Source organism: Echeneis naucrates, chromosome 10, assembly GCF_900963305.1.
Source record: "Echeneis naucrates chromosome 10, fEcheNa1.1, whole genome shotgun sequence".
NCBI lineage: Eukaryota > Metazoa > Chordata > Actinopteri > Carangiformes > Echeneidae > Echeneis > Echeneis naucrates.
The window spans coordinates 5,085,127-5,104,257 of NC_042520.1; the positions used below are offsets into that span (position 1 = coordinate 5,085,127).

The 19,131-nt window shown below is 42.2% G+C and overlaps 1 protein-coding gene across 1 annotated transcript in view; it reads left to right on the forward strand.

Moving 5' to 3' along the window:
- si:dkey-237h12.3 (teneurin-3) overlaps window positions 1-19,131 on the forward strand; it is a 115,139-nt gene that overhangs the window by 74,049 nt on the left and 21,959 nt on the right. Inside the window, exons 11-16 of the mRNA XM_029512425.1 lie at window positions 2,700-2,846; window positions 3,393-3,609; window positions 8,454-8,573; window positions 10,388-10,649; window positions 11,658-11,925; window positions 12,932-13,075. Coding sequence (XP_029368285.1) covers window positions 2,700-2,846; window positions 3,393-3,609; window positions 8,454-8,573; window positions 10,388-10,649; window positions 11,658-11,925; window positions 12,932-13,075 — 1,158 coding nt within the window. The remainder of the gene's footprint in view (window positions 1-2,699; window positions 2,847-3,392; window positions 3,610-8,453; window positions 8,574-10,387; window positions 10,650-11,657; window positions 11,926-12,931; window positions 13,076-19,131) is intronic.

Here is a 19,131-nt window from a genome sequence, read left to right on the forward strand (position 1 = left end):
CTCGGTTGCAGTCAGGGAGTTTCTGAGGGGTCACATTCTTGATAGAATTAATCTTTTCCCTCCTCTGGGCCGGCTCTGTACCGTCCATTTTCCCTCTTTCTCTCTCTCTCTCATCATGTTCCAGGCTCCCATCAGAAAGGTAACTCCTTGCTTTGGATGCAGAGTGGATGAATAGGGAATGCATTACTTTTTCTTGGAGAACGGGGGAGCTTATTTTGTCTTTCAAACCCTGAATAACTGCCATTGCACAAAGCGCCTTTTAATCTCATTACATGGCCAAAGCGTGAATAGAGGACTTCCTTGGCCATTCTTCTGTCACACGCATCTAGATCCTATTTTATATGCAAGACTTAACCCACTGTCACTGCTTTCTCAGCACTGCAGTTTACCACTAAGGTGTTTTTGATTCGTTTTCGTGTACTGCTTATTCATTGGCGTGCAGTTGTTAAAATCACTGAAGTGAAGATGATGGTGAAATTGAAAAAAAGAAAAGATGGAGAAGTTTAGTATTCTGCTTCGTGATGCATTCATATTAGAGTGCAGCTGAAACTACGTACGTCCTGACAAACAGACAGGAAAATGTTTTTGAAGGAGCTCCAGATCAAACCAGCTCATATATATCTGGAAACAAAAGCGTGTTATAACACTCACATATCAAGAGAAATGGTGTGTGCCGTTTGTGTAAGTCGGTCTTTCCCTGGCAAAGCCAAACAGATGGAGAATGTTAACAATGAATATTTTACTGAGGTTAAGATGCTGATTTCATTTTCATTGCCTCCTATGGAGAGAAATTAAATCGGCATCTGAGCCCCCCCCCTCCCAAAAAAAAAAAAAAACATGAAGATTTCGACCATGGAAGGATGTTTTATTCAGAGTAATCACTTCCTGCTTTAATTAACATCCGCACTCTAATACTGGAAACCCCCACACACATATTACCATAGTTCCACTAGGAATCTAATCTTCTAAATCTGTAGCTTCTGTCTTTTTGTGTCTCTCTTTTTCTCAAATCAAATTTCTACTTGTTTTCTCTGTTTGCATTTCTCTGCCTAACTCCTACTTATATCCATTCTCTTTTCTATTTTGTGTCTGTATGCCTGTCTGCCTGCCTATCTGTCTCTCTCCAACTCCCTCTTGGCTTGCATGTATAGCCCTGGATTCCAGAGTATCAGGTAAAAACTGCTTTTACTTCGTTTGAGAGTTATATCCTTCATGTATAGATGTTTTTTACTTTCTTTTTTTTTTTTTTTTTTTTTTTAACGCCTATGTTTTGCTTGTAAAAAAATTTTTCTCAGCTCAGTCATATCCTGTCAGTCATGCTTAGTGTTAGCCATTCGGCTCAATCACCATAATGACTGTGATTTACATACACGGTCAAGAGATTGAAATTAGAGCGGAAGGTGAAACGTGGCAAAGGCAACCATCATTTTTGGGAAAAAAAATTACCTGCAAAGCTTCTTTTCCAAATATTGAAACAAAGCTGGCAGGTACATCAGCTTTTATGCCAGCTACAGTTTACACCTTTTTTTTGTGCTCCCTGCAAGTTGCAATAAGTAAATGTGTTTGTCAGTCTTAGTTCTCTGCCACCACAGAGATAAGTAATTTTCTTTTCCAAATGTTTCCCTTTCCTCGGTTGTGTAATAGGAGCAGTCAAGATAGGATATAAAGGTAAATTGAACCACTACCCCCCACAGGGAGATTGTCACAAACAATCCCTCCCTTTTCTCTGTCTTTCCTAGCACGGCGTATATACACCTGTTCTATGTCCGAGTCGATCATAATGTTTCTGCTGTGATCCTGCTCCCCCCCCCCCCCCCACAATATGTCCCCTCATCTCCTGTCCGTCTTAACCAGTCTCACACCAGACTCCACGGTCCCTTCTCCACCTCCCCCCACCCACCCCCCTCGTCTTAATTCCCTGTGTCTGCCAGATTAAACGCCCCAGACTGGTGTGGTTTAGTCATTTCTCGGCTCCCTGTCTTCACCCTCCGCTAGAAGGAATGCGATCTGGCAGCAAGTGCTCTGTTTTCTGTATATGTAGAGACTCTTGATCCTCCCTCTTCTTCCCACACTTCTTCTCCTATTTACATATATACTCCCTTTTCCCTTTTTATGTTGCCGTTACTTCACATGAGTGTTTCTAACATCTGCAATGGGCTGTTCCCAGTTTTATTATTTTCAGACAAAAGAAATGAACTTCTCTGATTTTAGATTTTTCCTAAATGGGATTTCTGGATCTTTCAAGTCAAAGAATGCTCATGATGGAGCCCCTGATCTGAAAATCCCACTAAGTAAACGCACTAAGAACCATTCAGACTTTGATTTCAACAGATAAACCTCAGGACGTCATTAGGATTTGACTCTCTTGGTATCTTCCAGGTAGCTCAGCAGGTTTTCCGCCTTCTTCCAGTCTTACATTTCTTTTTTTCAGTGTAGCTTCACCTGCTCCTGAAACTCATGTGAAACGACTGTAACTCCACAACCCCTCCCCCCACATCCCCAGTCCTGTCAGAGGTGTATTGTACTGTATGTTCACTCAGTACTGTCTTTTATCATTTCTGTCCCACCTCTGCCCCGTCCACTCTATACACACCCTCTGCCTTTCGCTCTTGTCTTCTCCCCCAACCCTTCCTTTTCTGCTCCTGAATTTCCGACGCTGGCTTGCTCGGCTGTTTGACACATACATGATGTGTTGACAGACGGCTGCCCCGGGCTGTGCAACAACAATGGGAGGTGCGTCCTGGATCAAAATGTCTGGCACTGCATCTGCCAATCAGGGTGGAGAGGGCTGGGATGCGATGTAGCAACCGAAACGCTCTGCTCAGACGGCAAGGATAATGAGGGAGGTAAGAAGACAACAAAACCCCATGTAAATAGTGTTCAAGAAAAACGTATGTCTATACGTGTGTGTGTGTGTGTCTGTGTCTGTGTCTGTGTTCTTTATTGTGCCAGACCCCAATCTGGCTTTGACAAAGCAAACAAACAAAACAAAGCAATCACATAGAAGCTCTTATTGGAAAGAATATGAAAATGTTGTAGCCGAGCAGACTGTTGAACAGTGTGCTTTAAAATATACAGTACATCAATTATACAGAGTAGTTGAGACTATAATAGCTATTAATACCCCACAAGCTGGATTTTTAATAAGCTTGATGAATAAGCCCAGAACTTTTAAGGTTCATGTTAGGTGACACACTTTTCAATAGTTCATACTTTAATATCAGCTCCGGATCGCTGGTGTCACTTTGAGGAACTAAAGCCCATGCTAGAAGTCACCTCTGCGCACCAGAACTCTACTCCGTAATGGAGATACTCACATTTCCTTAGTCAAGCCCTAATGCATCCAGGTCAGCATGGTTTTCCCTCCCTGTCTCAACTGTCCTGTTTTCCAGATGGGCTCATCGACTGCATGGATCCAGACTGCTGCACTCAAATCTCCTGCCAGGGTCAGACCTACTGTCGCGGCTCGCCTGACCCCGCTGCCATCGCAGGCCAGGGCCAGGGTTCATCCGCCCAGCCCACATCTAAAGGCTTTTATGACCGTGTCAGTTTTTTGATTGGGCCCAGCGGCAGTCATGTGATCCCGTGGGATAACCCGTTCAACGGCAGGTAAGCAGCTTAATGAATTAGCAACAGCGCTTTAATTATTTGGATCACGTTAGCTGTTTGCTGTCTCATTACTCGTTGGGAAGGCACCTGTGTTTGTGCAGCCTCTCCAAAACGTCAAAGGATTTCACATCGCTTTGTCTTTGCAGTCCCACTGACAAGTGTGTTTACAGCAGTCACACTGCCACAAACAATTTATTTTTTTTTTTTTAACAAGCAAAGATTAAGTCGCTCAAGAGCTCTTGTTCCTTGCTAAGAACAACCTTGATGGCTGTAAAAATATGAGGATAATCTTTCTTACACCAAGGTAGAGACAGCACCGTGTGGTCTTCCAAATTGGGAAGAAAAGCGCTGCAAACATTTCACTTGCAGAGGCCATTTTCACAGCACACCAATCTATCTTTTATCAGAAAAAACATTTTTTTTTTTTCTATAATCAGCAAGACACCCATCACAGTGCATTTGAATATCTGAGGCTGTCCCACTTAAATAGATTTTCTTTTTGATACAAGCTAGAAAGGGTTTCTTTCTAGAAACTGACTCTCCTCCACAGAATCCCATTAAATCTGTCCCAGCAACAGAGAGTCAGCAAAGAGCCAGGAACTTAATGCTGGTTTTGCTCTGTACCATCAGATGACGGGAGATTGATTTTTGATTTTTGATTTTTTGCTTTATACAATATTATTAGATGTGAAATCGCTAGAAAGTGTGCTATTATTTGAAACATAATTTGATATATTTTCCATTTTTCAAACTGATAAAGGTATCAGTTGGAAGTAGACGGCAATGAATTGCTGGACATGGTGTTACTTTGTCGGCACAGTCTGGATGTGTCTCAATAATTACTGGAAGGACGGACCTTAAAATTTTACTAAAATGCTCATGTTCCCCTCCAGATGAATTCAAATAATTTTGGTGATCTCATAAAATTGAATCAAGGACTATCATCAGCAGAGCAAAACTTTTACATCTGTTTTATGACCAGATACCCTGAAGGAGCCAATTTCAAGTCTTGCTATTGGTAGCTATCATAAACAGCCTTTTAGCTATAAGCTGTCTAGAAGAAACAGTCAGCAGGTTTGCCATCAAAATCCCAAAGAGATGTTTCCAATGGCAGAAAGCCTTACTAATGTTAACTCCATGTGCTCTCATTTTCTCGTATTTACTTCGACTGAAGGTAGCATACCAAAAAGCCGTGGGTCACTTTTCTGGTGGTAAATCAATATAACGTCCACTCTGCTGTATTCCCATCAGCAGTACTTGTTGAGCTTTAATGAGAAATTCTTTCCATGCTAAGACTAAAATAACAAGACCACTATACCTGGTAGCATTAGCTCAAATAAACGCTGGGCATGAACACACAGCTGGCACGGCTGCCCCCACTCCACTCACGTTACATTTAGTTTCCACTGCACATCTGCCTGGATCCAGAAACCAAATTAGGCGCACACAGAACGGTAAATGTAAACAGTGTGACTTTCAAGTTTCGGCTTTGGCTTTTCATTCATGACTTCCTCTGATGTGACTACACATTTTTCAGTTCTGCGTTCATAATGCTGAAGTTTTAAGGTGTTTATCTGAGTTGAGGACGCTGATTGAAAAGTTACATTACAATATAAAGTAACAGAAGCCCTTTCCCAGTAATAGGCTGGCAAGCTACATCAATATGCAAACTGAAGAGACATAGTTATATTTTTCACCAAGTAAACTCCCACATCTGTTCACAATCAAAAGTAGAGTTTATTTTCTGACTAATGTAGAGGAAAATGATTGCCAACTGTGTGCAGAAGGCTTTGGGAATATTTCCTCCAATAGTTTAGAGTAATCCTTATGTAAATAGCATGCTTTACTGAAAATATAGAATGAGGCAATCCCCCCCACCACCCCAGCTGGGTTCTCAGTAATCCTCATCCTCATTGTCTTCAGCTTACTGTCGATTTCATGTCTGGCAGTGGCATTAGCACTCTTGCTCAAAATATTCATTTGCCTTTTTATCTCCTTGTAGAAGTTGGTTTTACAGTCAAGACATCATGGTGCATTTCAGCAGCTCAGCGAGCATGCATACCACTAAATACGGCAAAATTAATTACCTTTTCTTTGTGATTGTGTGTCTTATCAGCAAAACCACCACACAGGTGAAATCATTTTGGGGAAGAGTCGCGTAATGAAGTAGGATTGAGTTGCAGCAGAGTTTGTTTGGAGGCCTATATTTTTCAAACACTCATTTGAGGTTTTTAGGGTGAATTATTTATTGAGAACCTTTTTGAGAGTACACATTATGGAAAACACACACAAAAAAAAGTCTTCAACAGAGCATCAAGACTTCCAAAAGCAAAGGGGGCTGTTATGTGTTGTAGCAGACTGACTGATGTCTGAACAGTACAGGGACTGGAAACAGTTGGAGGTCATTCCTCCTCTTCATTGTGTAAGTAAAAAAAAAGGGAGTAGATTTCAGTGCGCAGTCAGGTTTCAGATCTCGGCAGTAAACTTGTCATTCGTACAGCACAGAGAATAAAACATGTGTTGTGGTTTAGGGCCCCCCCTCCGCCCCACACACACACACACACACAGACCCCATCTACCTCCCCTCCCTGCCATCACCATCAGTACCCCAGCAGGATCACGTGTACCCACACAAGTCTTCCAATGGGTTTTCAGATGGTGTTTTTTTCTTTACAGCCGGCGTGAGACAACGGCCAATATGACTGCATGTATTATATAATTCATTTCTGTAGTCTCAGCAGGTGGTGTAACTTGCCGTTTGTTTGGGAATGGGGGGGGGCTCAGCTCAGCTCAGCTCAGTTCTAGTAGCATCTGTCTGCCTCTCTAAAGATTAATAGAGAGACAGGGAAGAAAGAGTGAACCTTCGACGGGGCTCTTAAGTGGCCTTGTTCCCCGAACCGATAAATAAAGAATGGGAGATGGTTGTGCCAGGCGTGGAGCGGCAGGGAAATGAGAGCGGCTAGAGCTGTTGACCATTTCCATCTCATGTATGTAATGACCCGGAGATAAAGTGGCAAAATGAGACATCTTTTCCCCACGAGTGACGAATGCAGCGAGAACGCTGGTAAAATTCTGCTCTACGCTTGAGAGGTGGTGAATGATTAAATGTTGATGGAGAAATATTGCATTGTCTCCCTTACTTACTTTTAAACAAAGAACTGACTTAACAAATCACTTCACACTCGAGAATATACGAAGGAGAAGCAACGCTGGCCAAGTTTTACCTGAAGGGCCAGCAGTCATGTTGAATAATCGCAGAGAATATCTGAGGTTTTAATCATGTATGAACCTTCAGTGTCTGTGATTTATGAAGCAACAACGTCAAAGAAAATACAGTTTTTTAGGTAAAAGCAAGGGTGGAGGACGTTGGGGGTGGAAAGCCTTTTGACCAGAAGCAAATCCATTTTCCAGCAGGGGTGGGTGGGGAGAGTGAATGAGTAATGCTCTCCCGTGCTCGAAGGACTACCATAGAGGTGGCCTTAAATGAAGTATTTAACCCACCCCACTGCTCTGGTAGCGCCGCTCTTTGGCCAGTGGAATGAAGTGGGTTATATAAGGCAGCCCCCCAGGTGTGATCGTTTGAAAAAGACACAGGTGGTAAAGAAGCTCTTTGTTCATAAAAGCTCTCCTACATTTATTTTTCAGTGCCTCCATAGACCTCAAAGTCAGTCACATTTTAAGGTTTCACTGCTCAACAGTTTGTATTTTTTTTTTTTTTTTTTTTGTGTGTTCAAGTTACATTTTCTTTTCACATCTTGCAGTATCTATGGTTTCATCTTTCCAAACTCGGATGGTGATTCGTTTGTATGGTTGTGTTGCACTTTCTTCGTCAAAACCCTCTTTTCTTTCCTTTTTTTTTTTTTTCTGTGACAGTTTGCTACCAGTGTTGCATTCCTGTTTTTCTGAATCCCTCCAAAGTGGTTCTTGACACGCCAAGGCACCAAGCTTTGCAACTTCTCACATCGAGAGGATATGTGTAACTGAGCTGAAGAGCTCATTTAAGCACAACTCTTGTTGATATATTATGTTTCATCATAAGTATTACCACAGACATTTATCACAGCAGCAAGTAGAAGGCTTGGCTTTGACACTGACAAAATACCGTTTTTTGGAAGTGAAAGTACTTTAAAAGATTAATCATGCTTTCATCATGTCATCTCAAAAATAAAATTCTGAGTAAATTCTTAATTCAGTGAGGTCAGTCCTAAAAATCAGATAATATTTAACTCACAGGTTTCATTAGATTTACCCGACACTTTATTTACCAAGTGAAATTTGGCACACTGGTTGTTTAACTGTGTGTGTATCTCATGTTAGCTATATAAGATGCTCTGTGTTTTATATTCTTCGCTTTGATGCTCACTATGTTTCTGTTTCGGCCTCACAGCTGAATGAACTTAAGAGCTATGTATGCTTTGAATATTATATCTCGTATGCACATAATAATATTTTTAATAGAAGTAGCAGAAGCGTATGGAAAAAATCTACATCAATTTCTGTGTCCTAGCAAAAAATAAATGTGCCAATACATGTGCAAGATTAGATGGATTAGATTAGATAGCAGATTAGATTAGATAGTCCTTGATGTCTTGGAAAAGTCATCCCACTGACTTATGTGCTTGAAAGAACAGCAAAGAGGCCCAAAGAGGTGCACTGCACGTTGCCCTTTTCATGAATAACAGCCACTGATGTGTGTGGTTCGAACACTCAGTAAATCATACCAGCCTATTCCTGCCACTGGCAAACGAATAGTAGTTATTAGCAACTGATACTGCGGCTGCATGTTGATGCTGACTGGTATTGTTTGTTTACTCAGCCCTTCCTGTGTTTGTTCGCTCATACAGCCTGGCATCAGTCATCCGGGGTCAGGTCCTGACGGGGGACGGGACACCGCTGATCGGAGTCAACGTGTCTTTTCTGCACTACCCGGAGTACGGCTACACCATCACACGGCAAGATGGCATGTAAGGGAGTCTCTGTGCATACATTGGGCCTGTAGGTGCCACATGCATGAGCTGTGTCAGACAGGCAGCTCAACCTCTTTGGCAACTTTGGCACTGCTGTACTCAGACCGGTATGGGGGGAGAAAAAAAAAAAAAAAAGGGCTCATTGTTGGGAGAGTTGTCCTGGCAGTTATCTAATAAACATTCGAAACAAATTGAAACAGCCTCACATTGTGCCCTAGAACAATTCGTCATGCAAATGTCACCATGGAGGAGGCCATTTTGAACCAGGCTGTTTAAAATGCATTGAATCACCAAGGGTAGAATCAATCTGCTCACAGAGTAGTAAAACATGGGATTACTATCTGACCTTCTCCTGCTATTACCACAGACAGCTCCTTAATAATGGGATTGCAAATATATACAAGACAAATGTATGTCACATATTTTACTGGAAGGGTTCACTTCAGGTAGGAACTTTACATCCCAGATGCTCATCAGAGATAGTGAATCAGGAAGCCATTCAAATTCAGCAGGGAAGGGACATGTTTAGGTGTTGACAGTGTGGAATAAAAGGCTTATGAGTGGAAGGGAATTGTGCAGCTGTTGTTATGATGCACAATCCTCGGTCCCCAGAAATCTGGGGATTATCTGATTTCTTCAGATATTCTGCCCTGTAACTCTTTTGACAAGAAGCATGATAAATGGTCAGGGATAATCACAGTTGGTTAGCCAGCAGATCCGCTCAGTATGTTAAGAAGGGTGGTGGGGGGGCAGCATCAAAGCCTGGCCTCTTGCAGCTGTGAGCTCCCCATTGCCCAAAGTGGAGAGAGCTCGAGAAGGAAGCTGTTGTAGGTCAGCTGCAAAGCTTGGCTGTTGGAACGTGCATCCATGTGTGTGCGTGTGTCAACCCGGGGAAAGTTGGTGCATGCATGTGAGATGTGCACGAGCACTGAAATCCGTTAGGTTGTGTGTCTTTGTGCGTGTGAATGCATGCAATGTCACCACACAGATGCTTTACCCCCTGGGCAGCGGAGCTTGCCGAATATATAGAGCAGCACTTCAAAGACTCGCCCTTCATTTCCAAATCAGTAACTTTTCCCTGAGTAATGTCATACTAATTAAAACAAGCTCACCAGAGGAAACTCCCAAGACCCAAGACTCCCACCAAATTCAACCAGAGAGTGTCTTCTTACACCATGCCTGGTTAAACAAAAGTCATAAATTAGACTCAGTGAATGATAATAATACATGGAGGCTGTGCAGAGGGAATACACTTGAAAAGGAAAAGTTCTCTCTGCCATTGAAAAAGTATTAACAGGCTTAGTCTTGACAGAATTATTTTTCTTTGCCACTTCGTACTTTTTAAAATTACAGTCTATGTTTCGGCAATTATTTCTTAATGATAAAATCTTACACACCAGGATAATTGCTGAGATGTGGCGATGTGACAACATTGGCAAAGAGAAGAGCTCAAATGAGCAGCAAGTTTCAAAGCATCATCACGAAGAATCTAGTTACCTTCAAACTATTGTTCCCATGCAGATCTTTATCTGTATTTTTTTTCTTTTACAAGAAGTGATAACATGAAGTGGTTTATTGAAAGAGCTGACTTGTTTACAAAGGGTCGAGTCTTCTGGCTGCTCATATATCTCGCCTTGTTCTCAGATCTCAGCACTTCAGTGAGTATGTAATGTAACCGAACTATAGAAACAAGACCGGAGTTTGAATTATGCAGACATCTTCTATATTTACATTAATATTCACTTTTTCCCTTATTACTCTAAATATTTTCAATGTACCTCCATGTTTGCATTTAATGATGGTTTGTCAAGGTTTGACCTCCTGGCCAATGGCGGTGCTTCTTTGACACTGAGTTACGAGCGAGCCCCGTTCCCAACGCTGCACCGCACGGTGTGGCTGCCCTGGAACGTTTTCCATGTGATGGACACCGTGGTGATGAAGCGGGAGGAAAACGACATCCCCAGTTGCTACCTGACCGGCTTGTTAAGACCCAACCCCCTCATCTTGGCCACGCCCCTTTCCACATTGTACAAGACCTCCCCAGAAGACAGCCCCATCATCCCTGAGACCCAGGTGAGGCCTCTGTTACAGACCAGACACGGGGGAATCATATTGCACGGCTTTTACGGACAGTTCCAAATTTCTGCTCATATCTGATTGTTTTGAAAGGCTTTAATGATTTAACCCATGTTTGATCGCAACGTTACAAGCCGCAGTGTGGAAAATGTGCAAATACATAGTAACGATAACTCTGTTATCTATCCTTTCACCATGGTATCGCTCGCTTATTTTAAATAGAGTCAGATTTGTCTTTCAGTTTGCCTTTGAGCCTTGATTGAATTCAGGCATCTCCCCAAATGCTCAGCCAAAAATTGTGTCATAGCTACGCTGATAAATCTGGAGGGCAAATCGCATGGACGTTACATGCTTCAGGATTTGGTTTGTATCCATTTGGCTCAAACCAGATTTGAAAATTACCCAAATGCAAAATGTGACTCTGCAGCTTTAACTGTTTAAAACGGTTGTAAAAAGTATACATTTGACGGCAGACTGAGATAGAATCTGACCAATTATTTAGACTCTGCAATACAAAGTTGAGTTAAACTTGGTATTTTTGGACCATTATTGTCATTATTAGCGGAGTCGTGATTTTTTATTTATTTTTTTTCTTTTACCCCCCCCACCCACCCAGATTCAATAATTCATTGCCTGTGGAGTTGGCTCAATTTGCATATAAACTAACATAGTCTGTGGTTTGACATGAAAAACGTATATTTAATATTTTCAGTATTCAATATAAATTTATCATATTTGCTTGAGCTGTATAACACATGTTACCCTCTATGCCTGTGTAACTATGGCAACAAAATTTCTGTTACATGTCAACTGTGGTCTGTTCCGACCTGAACGCAATCTGTAAAGTGCAACATATCATGTGATGTACCACAACACAAAATATGCTGTAATTAGTCATCCTCTGCATTAACCCAGCAAACTCTAGTCGCTGCTGTCACTTACAGTAGGTCTTTAATTCACACTGTGTTTTTGGCACCAGACATCAGCTGTTAATTAAATTCCTAGGTCCTTCATGAGCAAGTGGCCATACCGGGCAGTGACCTCAACCTGGTGTACCTGAGCTCCAGGGCAGCTGGCTACAAGCCCATCCTCAAGGTGCTCCTGACCCCGGAGCGTCTCCCCTTTGGCCTGATGAAGGTCCACCTGATGGTGGCCGTCATGGGCCGTCAGTTCCAGAAGTCTTTCCCTGCTTTCCCTGACCTCTCCTATACCTTCATCTGGGATAAAACAGACGCCTACAATCAGAAGGTCTTTGGCATGGCAGAGGCTGTGGGTGAGTTCCCGCTGTGAGGCGCCGTATAAAGATGTTGTGTAAGCATCGGTTTCTTGACGGATACCTTCAGGCGATGAACCTTGGTTGAACTTTTGAAGATTGATTTTACTTTTTGAAATTGAGGATTATTTTGTCAGGGGCTGCTTTTATTTCCATGTGCAATATAGATTTAGCAGGTGGTGTGAAATCCTGAAATCCCCCAGCGCGGCATTTTTGAAGGCCACTGTAACCACTTCTGCTGACTCCTTTGTTTTGCATGTATGATATTTCAGTAGCAATACGCTGACTGCAGTATTGCCTATGAGGCAGCGATCTGAGAAAATCCAGCAAGGAGTCAATAGTCACTATGAAAAATAAGAAATCATAATAGAATTTTTTTTGATTGCATCATGCATAATAGGCCACCTTCGTTTTAATTTGGAAGTGTCACGTGAAGGATTCACTTATGTTCATAATGCCCAGTTTACATGGAAGTACTTGCATTTGACAAACTCTCATAATATTTCTTTCAAAAGCTGAGGGATTATGTTAAGAGGGATGAATGTTCCAGCACTTCAGTTTACATAATACAGGAAAAAACCACAACCCTGACAATTAACAGGATTCTCTAATGACGACCGGCTCTAAACATACCACCGTGTTCATGAAATTCATTGCACAGTAATGCCCTCCATTCGAGCTTTCGTTTGAATAATTTGTGCCACTTTACAAACTGTTTGCTCATCCTGGCTCGTTTTCATTTCAACAAGATAAAACAGACAAATAAGACGAGAAAACATAAAATACAAACCGCGCAGGTGAGACAAGGGAACCCCACGGGTCTTATAAAATCCTCCCAGCTGGGGAAAATGACATAGTCAATGAGAAGAGCAGAGCCAGTGTCTACAGAAAACAGCTCAACGTGGGCTGAATGTGTCACAGTGTATGAGCCTCATTTCTGCCGTTAGCACCAGGTAAGTAGGTTGCAACCTTACTCACCATAGGTATCTGCTGTCATTACTTTCAGTGTCGGTGGGATACGAATATGAGTCCTGTCTTGATGTGGTGCTTTGGGAGAAGAGGACAGCGGTGTTACAAGGCTATGAGCTGGATGCCTCCAACATGGGAGGGTGGATGTTGGACAAACACCACATACTGGACATTCAGAACGGTAAGAAATGTTCGCAGAAAAAGTTGGCCTTTTAGGGTTACAGGCAGGCAGTCCTCACCCTGAATCCCTGCAGTTAATATCTGAATGCGAATGAAATATGGTTTGTCATCCCATCTGGGGATAATAGAGCAGAGTTTTGAAAGGCTGATCATTCACAGTAATGATAGAATAAATCAAGGATTAAGTCACCAGGGTGCAAGGCTCACCGCACTTGCACACTGCTCAGCTATTTTAGGAAGAACATGGCCATGCGGCGACTGGTGACGGGTTATGCTTTTGATGAACAGGCGTCATGTTTAATTCTTGCATTAATCCAATAGAGTAAATTAATTTCTCGCTCTGTCATCAATCAGAATCGCTTTAATCGTTCAGTACAATAAATGGACAACGGTTTGTCTTTGTCAAGCTGCCTCAGAGATGAGAGAAAGTAAAACATAATGAAACTATCAGATGTACATATAGCGTTTTAAGTCTCTGCCGGGTTGTGGTACAAGGAGGTCAACACGCTGTAATCTGGAGAATTCAGTGCTATGTTACAACTGCTCTGGCAGTAATAGGACTACAATTATGAGAACTAGGCCTCGGGGTAGTGTGCATTGTCGGTTTGCCAGGCCGCTGTTTTGACATTAAACCCTCTCCAGCTCATAATTGTTGTTCCAGTTGTCTAATGCAATTTGTGTTCCTTTCATCTTGGAAGTAGTCAAGTTTGCCGTGGTGGACTTCAGCTGAGTCTTTAGTCTCACTCCGTCAGGCTGAATGTGTTGTAGTTGTGGATTTTCTTGCATCTTTGTTGTTGTTGTTTTTTATGTATTTATTTATATTGTTTGCTTTTACTCATTTTAATAAATGTGAATGGTAGAAATGTGTACAGAGAGAGAAAGAGGGCCAGAGAGCTCTGTAGATATTCAGACTGACTTTGTTTCTTTTGTCTTTCAGCTTCAGAGTCTGGGCATTTTCTTTGATAGATAGAAAGCGAGCATGAGAGGGGGAGCGATGATGACAGAGTGAGAGACAGACAGGCAGACAGGCAGACAGACAGACAGATAGAGAGACAGATAGAAAGAGTCTACATCTTGAATCAGAGAGTCTGGGGATTTTCTTTGACGATTCCTTCAGTGACAGTATCTCTGCAGAAGAGCTGGGCTTGCTTGTAATAGATTTTTTTTTTCTCCTTCTCATTTCACTCTGTTATTTTTGTCACAGAGGAAGAAAAAAACACCAAGCAGTGCAAATGTGAGAGACGGTTTTAATTTGTAGTTGTTGGCCACACGTGTTTGTTCATAGGAATGTTTTGGATCAGGTTCGGAGTGTCGGTCATCTTAGTTCTGAGAAAGATCATTTACATCAATCATTTTAAGAGGTAATATTCCTTAATGTGATCATTGGGAGGGGGTAATATAGTGGAATGTGAAATTATATGATATTATTAAGTAGTCTTAATGTTGCTACAGGACAGCATCTTGCATTGGATCTTGTGCCTCGGTGCTGTGTTATATTCTAAGGTTGTATTGAAAACCTCCACTCGCTCACTCAGGGGTCGTCCTATTCACCTAACAGGTGGGAGTATCTCACTTCTCTGATTCACTCCTCTCTGCAGTGCTCTGTAGGAGCTGAGATAAAGTCAATTTCCCCAAAAGCAGCAAAAACACACAAATTTAGCTCTCGGTGAGCTTTTATCGGGCAGCACTTTGGCCTTCAGTCAGCAGCTATCAACACTTCAATGTACATCTATATGGAGCTGCTTCTTTATTCCGGTGATTACTATGTCGCAGACACAAATATGTCCTGTGCAATAGATGGATAAAACACTTTATAATGAATTCAAATTTATCGTCTTTGACGAAAAATGCCTGCTACTCCTGCAGAGGTTAGTTTCCTTAATGACACAACATATCGGTATAAAATGGCACATTTTTCTCCCTTTAGTGTTTGATTAAATACGAGTTTGTAAGGCACCATCAGCGGACCAAGCAGGGTTGAAGAGGTTAATGAGATTCGCTGATTTAACAGCGCAATATTAAAGTGTTTGTGCGGCTAATTGTGCATGAAAATAGATGGAAAATTGATGGTGCTGATATGCAGTTTGCGTCGCCACATGTAATGAATTCTTTCGGTCCCCTCGGTCTTCAAAACGCATGCAACACAAGCTGACCAGTCATAATTTTTGTGGTCTCTATGTGGTATCTCTGTAGCGCTGATGAATAGTTACACATATGCAGAGGTTAACATGAGCCCTGGAGCCTCCTCACATGTCCTCTGCAGCTGCCTGACACGCAGTATAAATCCGGCTTTTGCCGCTGTGTCTCTTTGGCCCGGTCCATCAACCTTTATGCAAACCTCAGAGGTTATTTCTGTTACTAGATATTTTGGCAACTGGAGGAGGTCTGTTTTTTTTAAGGAGGGAAATTTATGCAGCCAGATCTCCGCGTACATCTTGACTCTATTCTTTTATAGCATCATGCATACACACCCACAATTGGCAGGAGCAAGGACACTCATTCCGCTGTACTGAGTGGGTTTTCACAGTGAAGTTATCCTACATGTATATGAGTTCCTTTCACATCTCGGCGATTGCGCAAGCTGTCTTTTGTCTGATGTGTTTGTGGAAAACATGTCAGTGAAACAGGAATCTTCCTTCACTTTGTTGAGACCTTGGTCTCTACTTTGTCCTTCTTCTTTGCTGAACGTTACTAGTACAGACATAAGGGCCCATAACGGAATCCAATCTGTCAAGCCATTCAGAACGTGAAGTTTGTGAAGCGCACAGAAGAACACTGAAACACGCCTCTAGCTTGACTGCTGCCGGTGCTTTGCTTTTCATCCCACCTGTCTCCAAGTACAACACACCCATCTCCAAAGCCTTTGCTGTGGCAGCATCAGAGTTGGAGCTGCAGTGTTTGTGATCAACAGATAGTCCATGTGATATGTTAATGCACGCCGCGTCCTTTATTAGACTGAGCAGCGTGCTTGGATTTAGCAGAAAACCGGATGTTACTGTGCACGAGAAATCATCGTGAACGTGGTTGTAGGCGGACATGGAAGCACTGATGACAGATGCAGCCTCCTCGAGGTTTGTGTTGTTTTTTTGTTTTTGTTTTTTTTATCTCCACACTATTCATTTGTCCTGAATGATCACCGCCCTGAAAATAAAAGTCTGACTAAATTTAAAAGATTCAGAAATAGTTTAGCAAACTCGTGTTGTTCTGTCTCATTTAACTCTGCCTGACAGGAGCTTAATCAATTTCTCAAAAGGGTTTCACACTACAATCCCATTAGCTCAGCCCAAAGACAGTGAGCTCTGTGAAATGAGTTTGGTAGTGACTTTGGTTTGCCAGTTCGTACAATGTTCCCATCAAAGTATCATTACTCTATCTGTAATCCCACCTGCCTTTAGCCTCACACATATTCATTTTTACTGCACAAGCTGTGAGTAGACACCTCAGTCCGAACTGAATTATTCACTTTTTGCATTCAGCCACTTTTGGACGTTTGAGATTAATGGCCCAGGTGTTCTTTTTGGGCAGGGAATGCAGTTCGATATCCTCGGTCGACATGAAGATGAATCCAAATATCACTGTTTGCCTTCATTGCTGCTCCAGTATTGATTCTTTAATGCTCCAAACCTTGACTAATGTCCTCACCCAACACGTTAGCAGGCGCCGGTTTTCTGCAGCTGCACGGGGGGTTTAGCTCCAGACATTTTCTATTCCTCTTTGGTGTGACTCCTGCTTCGTTTTCACGCTGCCTCCAACATGTGAGGACCTTTTCTCTCTGCATTTGTGGCAAAAGAGCCGGGCAAAAGCCGTCGCTCTCTGTCTCTCTGCCTCCACTCCAGAGCCTGTCAAAGTAGATAAGGCAAATTGATGGTGTCTGTGCTTTAGTCATGTCACCCCCCCCAAAAAAAAAAAAAAAAAAACTTCCCGTCATTACAAATAGATTTGCCCCAGCCCTATTCTATAATCTGCAGCTTGTCTCTATCTGGGGTAAGTGAATAGATTTTTACTACGCAGTGCCCAATAAGAATTTACTGTACACCTCCTGCACATGCTGCATTTGAAGCACTGAGACATTTCCTGCCCACTTTTAGCCTTGATGATGGCGAATCAGAGGAAAGCTGGTGATATGTTTGAGAATGACAAGTGAAAAGAAGAACAGAGAAGGACAAGGAGCAATTAAGTCTCTCCTGCTCCTCCCTGCCCAATCTCTGTACTCTCTGTATGTCACCAAGGTGACATTGCTCAGGGCGCTCCTAGTTTTTTATCAGGCATTGAGACTTGGCCTTGCATTTGTACCATTAATCATCGGGAAAGCTGTGATGTCGGCATTAAAGCGTTTTCTCACTACAGGACTTAACTTTGTCTTTTATCAAAGAAATGATTACCTTCTGTCCCAATTCCAAGAAGAGAATCAATTGAACAAATTGTAATCATCGAAGGAGTATGCATTTTTAGAGGTGGCGCTGAGGTAGCCTTGTCATTTGAGATGTTATGAGAAATGATCTTTTAAAGGAAGGAGGAATACAGCAGAATAGAATTGAATGGATGTAAATGTTTTGATTTGTTTTTCAATATTTTCCCATTATTATTTTGAGAAATTCACCGTTACTGCCAGCATCTAACTGTGTGTGAGTGTTTAATAATGCGGTAAATGCTGCGTGGCATGCAGTTACATTACATTACAGGCTGTATGATTATATTATATCAGAGTGATCTTGGAGGAAGAGACACAACAGATTCCCAGACTTTCTGAGAAGCCTCTGCTCACTGTGCCAAGCAAAACAGTGTGGTTTTTGTTGGTTTTTTTTTTGGTTTTTTTTTTTCTCCAATTTCTATCCAAAATTCCAACACGCCCCCACACAGTAATTTACTAATCAATGAGCAGACACGTCTCTAATGGTCGATCCATTCAGCTGCCATACTTATTTGGACTCGTAGATCTCCTCTACGAAATCTGCCGGGGGAGCATTAGTCTGTTCCAGTATGTGCAGAAAATCTGAACTTTATATAAATTGTATTTTTCTCACATAAGCTGTGTCAGAGAAAATTTAGTTTACACTTTTATGGATTCCATCCAAAGTCGTCGCTGAGGGAAGTAAATTTTGACTCTGGTTTCAGACTCTGAAACCATTTTAGTCTGGCCACCGTTGGAGTCCTCTTTCGGCCCACGGCGCCGTAGAGTCAGAAACCAAATTCCCATCAGCGCGGCTCACAAACTGAGACATCACAAGCTTGATCCTCGCAACAATCATCAGCAGTAATGTGTCATGACCAAGTGTCCTTGAGGGAAGAAAACCAAACCTTAATCCGCTCACTCGCTCTACAGCTGCTCCACAAAAAGGCGGTCAAAGTTGTGCATGTCTGAGAAAATCAAAGTGAGTGTCTGTACTAAGTGTGGACAGATCGTGGAGGGGTAACTGATGATTGATTTGTCTATTTAATCCATTCCATTATGCTGTCTGATAGCCTATGGTAAGACTTGTGTGTACAGTAAACTGTGATGGAAGTGTAAATAGAGAGGACCACGGCAGCTTGCCAGAATGACCTCAGCATTAATGTCTTTTTTTTTTTTTTTTTTTTTTTTTTTACTGAACACCAGCCAAACTGCTAGCTAGCTGTACTGCTGTAACTGATCCATGTCCTACACACTGCATTAAGCTCCTGGATATGAGAAACGTCTTTGTGTCTCTGCTGAATGTTAAGGAGATATTACAGAAACATGCATTGAAATTCTGGTCAGAGGAGACGGAGTGTTTGTTTGTTTGCAGCCATGTTTCTAGGTGCAGTGTAAACCCTCCATCTCATCGGAGAGTTTTCATCGCACTGTGTGTTTCATTAATTTAGCAGACACGTGCATCACAGATCAATTAAAGTCCCAAGGTCGCGCATTTGATGGCGTCACGCATAAAGCCATCCCCCAGACCTATTTGTCTTTGTTAGAGGCTCGTGCGTAGTGCTCTCGGATTCAAAAGACAGATTTTCTTTGGTCAGATTGTCCTGTCAGGAGTCTCGCCAGACCGTGGCTTCATTTGAATTTGCCCTTCAATCAATTAAATCAAT